The following is a 5595-nucleotide window of genomic DNA, read 5'->3' on the forward strand; positions in this document are numbered from 1 at the left end:
AACTTGCTTAAGACTTTAGTAAACCTTTCTTATCCTTGTTGAAAGATTTCGTCCTTTTTAAGTTTACATTAGATAATCCTATAATAACAGTGATGTCTGAAGTACGGGGTGTAACAACATTAAATCACTTTATATACTTTCAAAGAAGATCACATTTCCGAGGTTACATCAATTGACTAACGACATACTTTCACGTACAAAAACATGGGGTGTAACACTAGTGGTACTCCAGCTACTCCTAGATCTCAGGTTGCCCATTATGCACCGCCACTGTCTAGTGCACCTCCTGCATAAGGTGCTTTTAGTGGTCAGTCCAGTCAACCAGGCCCGGACCAGTTTTAGCAGCCCGTCCTCCGTGAGCTTGTTTTGAGTGTGGTGATGCTCGTCATTAGTGAGGGACTTCCCCAAACTCAAGAGGGGTGCACCTCCATTGACTACTTAGGCTCCACGTATTCCACAGGTCCCCATACTTTGCAGGCCATGGTTACTACTCCAGTTGCCGCTCCACCTGCAGAACCAGCTAATGGTGGAGGTCAAACGGGTAAGGGTCACCCTAGAGGGGGAGGCCAAGCCAGAAGTTATGCTTTTCTGGGTAGGACAGAGGTGGTTGCATCAGATACAGTTATCACTGGTATTGATCCGATTTGTCATAGAGATGCATTAGTCTTATTTGATCAAGACTCAATTTATTCATGTGTATCATCTTACCTTGCGCCGTATTTGGGTATATCTCGTGATTCTTTGAGTTCTCCTGTTTATGGGTCTATGCCTGTGGGAGATTCTATTGTTGTTGACCATGTATATCGATTGTGTTTAGTTGTCATTGGTGATTTTGAGACCAAAGTTGATCTATTGTTTCTTAGTATAGTAGACTTCGATGTTATCTTGGACATGGACTGGTTATCGCCCTATCAGGCTATTCTAGATTGTCATGAGAAGACTGTGACATTGGCTATGCTAAGTTTACCTCGGTTGGAGTGGAGGGGTACTTTGGATTATATTCCTAGCAGGGTTGTGTCCTTCCTTAAGGCACAACGGATGGTTGGGAAGGGGTGTGATGCATATCTAGCCTTTGTCAGAGATGTCAATGTTGATACTCCTACAGTTGAGTCAGTTTCGGTAGTAAGAAACTGTCCAGATGTATTTTCGGCAGATCTTCCAGGCATGCCGTCCGATAGGGATATCGATTTTGGTATTGATTTGTTGTCGGACACTCATCCCATTTCTATTCCACCTTATCATATGGACCTAGTGGAGTTGAAAGAGTTAAAGAAGCAGTTGCTAGAGTTGATTGATAAGGGTTTCATTTGGCCTAGTGTGTCACCTTGGGGTGCTCCAGTTCTATTTGTGAAGAAAAAAGATGGTTCTATGCACTTGTGTATTGACTTTCGATATTTGAAAAAGGTTATATTGAAGAATAGATATCCATTTCCACACATTGATGACTTATTTGATCAGCTACAGGGTTCCAGAATGTTCTCAAAGATTGATTTGCGATCATGGTATCTTCAGCTAAAGATTTGGGATCTGGATATTCCGAAGACTACTTTCAGGACTTGGTATGGTCATTTTGATTTCCTTATGATGTCATTTGGGTTGACCAACTTCCTAGCAATGTTCATGCACCTGATGAACAATGTATTCTAGCCCTATCTTGATTCATTCGTCATTGTATTTATTGATGACATTTTGGTGTACTCGCGCAGCTGGGAGGATCATGGACATCATTTGAGAATTGTGCTCCAAACCTTGAAAGAAAAGAAGTTGTATGCAAAATTTTCAAAGTGTAAACTCTGGCTTGATTCAATGGCATTTTTGGGCCATGTGGTGTCGAATGAGAGGATCAAGGTAGATCTAAAGAAGATTGAAGCGGTGTAGAGTTGGCCCAGACAGTCTTCAGCTACTAAGATTCAGAGTTTTCTTAGTTTGGTCAGGTATTACCTTCGTTTCGTAGATAGATGAAAAGGGTGTTAAATTCTTTTTCCTCTCACGAATGCCGTCTTATCTCTTTTTGGATTCTTCAAATTGGTGCATGGTTCAGACTTTTAGTAACAAGAATCAAAATTTTTTTGTGAAAGAAAAACAAGAGTTACAATTTTAACACATTTGACTAAAATCTTAACGCTTTCGTTTTTCCAATCAAGTTACTGGCATGAACAAAACCCAGCCAACGCTTGATTATCCTCATCTTCATTATAAACCATCCTTGCAATCTTAAATGAAATTAAAAAAGGGAAGCAAGGAAATGGTCATTTACTCATATTATCATTCTAAAGGTAAATGCATATACACAAGTGCAAGTAAAATTTACAGGGCTTCTCATCTATTGTTGCACCTAGACCAGATTGACTTACAAGGGTGCTCCTTTCAAATGGTCCGAAGAGTGTGAGGAGAGCTTTCAAAAGCTCAAGACTGCTTTGACTACAACCCCAATATTTGTGTTTCCTGTTGGTTCGGGGTCTTACACTGTGTATTGTGATGCGTCACGTGTTAGCCTTGGCGCGTTGCTGACGTAAGACGGTAGGGTGATTGCCTAATTGTCTAGTTAGTTGAAGGTTCATGAGAAGAATTATCTTGTCCACGACCTGGAATTAGCAGCTATTGTTCATGCCTTGAAGATTTGGCGGCACTATTTGTATAGTGTCCCTTGTAGGTCTATACCGACCACTAGAGTCTACAACATCTGTTCAAATAGAGGATCTTAATTTGTAGCAACATAGGTGGTTAGAGTTGCTTAAGGACTATAATATCACTATTCTATATCATGCCAGTAAGGCCAATGTGGTGGCCAATGCCTTGAGTCGAAAGGCGGAGAGGTTAGGCAGTTTAGCATATGTACCAGCAGTAGAGAGGCCATTAGCTTTTGATGTTCAGGCTTTGGCCAACTAGTTTGTTAGACTGGATGTTTCGGAGCGCAGCCGAGTTCTGGCTTGCTTGGTTTCTCAATCCTCTTTATATGATCGTTTCAGAAAGCATCAGTACGACGACCCCCATTTTATCGTCCTTAAGTACATGGTACAACACAGCGATGGCAAGGAGGTTTCTATCGGAGATAACAGTTTGTTGCGGATGCAGGTCCGGTTATGTGTTCCCAATATGGATGGTTTGCGTGTTGAATCTTCAAGAGGCCTACATTTAGCGATACTCCATTCATCCGGGTGCCACTAAGATATACCAGAACTTGAGGCATTACTATTTGTAGAGGACAACGAAGAAAAACATAGTGGAGTATATATCTCTGTGCCAAAATTATCAGCAGGTGAAGTATGAGCACCAGAGGCTATGTGGGTTGCTTCAGAGACTTGAGACTCCCAAGGGAAATGGGAGCGAGTTACCATGGAATTCGTTGTTGGGCTCCCACAAACTCAGAAGAAATTTGATGTTGTATGGGTGATAGTGGATAGGTTGACCAAGTCGGCTTATTTCATTCTGGCGGTGACTACTTATTCTTCAGAGTAACTGACTCAGGTCTATATCTGCAAGATTTTTCGACTTCATGGCGTGCCGGTATCCATCATCTCTGACCGAAGTATGCAGTTTACATCACTCTTCTAGGGGTCGTACAAAGTGAGTTAGACATACAGGTTGTGTTTAGTGCGACATTCCACCCCCAGACGGATGGACAATCCAAGCGCACCATTTAGATATTGGAGGATATGCTTCGTGCCTATGTCATGGAGTACGGGGGGCTTTTGGGATCAGTTCTTGCCACTTGTGAAATTTGCATACAACAATATCTGCCAATCGAGTATTCAGATAGCTCCTTATTGGGCACGGATTTGGTTCGAGATAACTTGTAGAAGGTCAAGTTGATCCAGGATCGGCTTCATACAACCCAATCTAGGCCTGAAGAGTTAAGGATACTTGAAGGTTCGTGATGTTGCATTTATAGTTGGAGAGCGGGTCTTGCTCTAGGTTCGCCCATGAAGGGTTTTATAGGTTCGGGAATAAGGGCAAGTTAAGCCCTAGGTATGTCGAATCTTTGGAGATTCTTGAGAGTATTGGTGAGGTGGCCAACAAGTTTGCATTACCACCTAGTCTATCTACAGTTCATCCGATATTCCATGTTTTTATGCTCCGAAAGTATCACGGTGATCCGTCCCATGCATTAGATTTTAGCTCAGTCCAATTGGACAATGATTTGTCTTATGTTGAGGAGCCGGTGGCCATCTTGGATAGGCAGGTCGAAAGTTGAGGTCAAAGAACATTGCTTTAGTAAAGGTTTAGTAGAAAGTTCAACCAGTCAAGGAGGCAACTTGGGAGACCGAGAATGATATGCATAGCCATTATCCTCATTTTTTCACCACTTTAGGTGTGTCTCTATACTCGTTCGAGGACGAACATTTGTTTTAAGATTATTCGTATGTAATTACCTAGCTGGTTAATTTGAGTATTTTGGCCCCATTCCCATATTTATTGTCTCCTATATGTTATATTGTGGTTGTGTGACTTGCCGGGGTGGTTGATTTTAGTTTCGGTAGAGTTTCAGAGTGAAATGGAATACTTAGTCCCAAAGTTGGAAGCTCAAGTTGAAAAAGTTGATCGGAGTTTGGCTTTTGTATAGATGACTCTGGAATGGAGTTTTGACGGTGCCGATAGCTCTGTATGGTGATTTTGGACTTAGGAGAGTGTCCAGATATTGATTTGGAGGTTCGTAGGCCATTTCGGTTTGAACTGGCGAAAGTAGAAAGTTGAAGATTTGGAAGGTTGAGAAGTTTGACTGGGAGTTGACTTTATTTATATCGGGTCCGGATTTCAGTTCCGTAAGTTGTAAATGGTCCATTGTGTCAATTACGACTTGTGTGCAAAATTTGAGGTCAATTGGAGTTGGCTTTTTATGTTTCGACATTAGTTTTAGAAGTTAGAAGTTCGTAAGTTCGTTAGGCTTGAATCGATGTGTGATTCGTGGTTTTAGTATTGTTTGATGTGATTTAAGGTTCGAGCGAGTTCGTACCATGATATAGGACTTGTTGGTATGTTCGGACGAGGTCTCGGTGGCCCCGGGCGTGTTTCGGATTGAGTTCAGACCTTTGTTCTTGAAATACGACTGCTGGTTTTTCTGTTCTGGTTTCCTTCTATGCGTTCGCGAAGGTCCTCCTACAGTCCCGTAGAGTCCTTGAGGGTAGATAGAATTTTACTCTTCGCGTTTGCGAAGTAAAGGACATGATCGCGATGTTTGAGGAGTTTGTGAATCGCGTTAGCGTATAAGGAATGTGAGACTGAGCTGAGGCACACGATGTTCTTCACGTTCATGTGGCTAAGAACGCGATCACTATCTTTGGGAGGGACATTCTCCACCTTCGCGACTGAGCTTACACAATTGCGAAGAAGGTTTTATGAGTTGAGAAGATTTGTTCTCCGTGATCGCGAGTGTTTTTCATGCGATCGCGTAAGGCAATAATAGGGCAGCAGTATTTAATTTCCAAATCGAGAGTTTTGTTCCATTTTTCATCTTTTGAGCTAGAGACCTCGGTTATGGGCGATGTTTGAAGATATTTTCAAGGAGGTAATTGGGGTAAGTTTTTCTAACTTGAATTTGATTATTTTACATGAACCCATCATTATTTTTACCATTTAGTTAATGTTTTGGGTTAG

At 41.8% G+C, this 5595-nt stretch overlaps 1 protein-coding gene across 1 annotated transcript; it reads left to right on the forward strand.

The window, feature by feature from the left end:
- Nucleotides 1-480: 480 nt before the first annotated feature.
- On the forward strand, nt 481-2889 carry LOC138871079 (uncharacterized). Its single transcript, XM_070148932.1, has 3 exons — nt 481-1559; nt 1707-1848; nt 2713-2889. Exons 1-3 carry the CDS (start codon nt 481-483, stop codon nt 2887-2889), a joined length of 1398 nt encoding a protein of 465 aa, XP_070005033.1.
- The last annotated feature ends 2706 nt before the right edge of the window (nt 2890-5595 follow it).

Source organism: Nicotiana sylvestris, chromosome 6 (assembly GCF_000393655.2).
Source record: "Nicotiana sylvestris chromosome 6, ASM39365v2, whole genome shotgun sequence".
Taxonomy (NCBI): domain Eukaryota; kingdom Viridiplantae; phylum Streptophyta; class Magnoliopsida; order Solanales; family Solanaceae; genus Nicotiana; species Nicotiana sylvestris.

What these genes read in the sequence shown, in the direction of transcription:
- LOC138871079 (XM_070148932.1), top strand. Translation starts at nt 481, where the DNA reads ATGGTTACTACTCCAGTTGCCGCTCCACCTGCAGAACCAGCTAATGGT. An exon ending in AAGACTACTTTCAGGACTTG is followed by an intron (nt 1,560 to 1,706) that starts GTATGGTCATTT and finishes GTACTCGCGCAG; the next exon opens with CTGGGAGGATCATGGACATC. An exon ending in TGTCGAATGAGAGGATCAAG is followed by an intron (nt 1,849 to 2,712) that starts GTAGATCTAAAG and finishes CTTAATTTGTAG; the next exon opens with CAACATAGGTGGTTAGAGTT.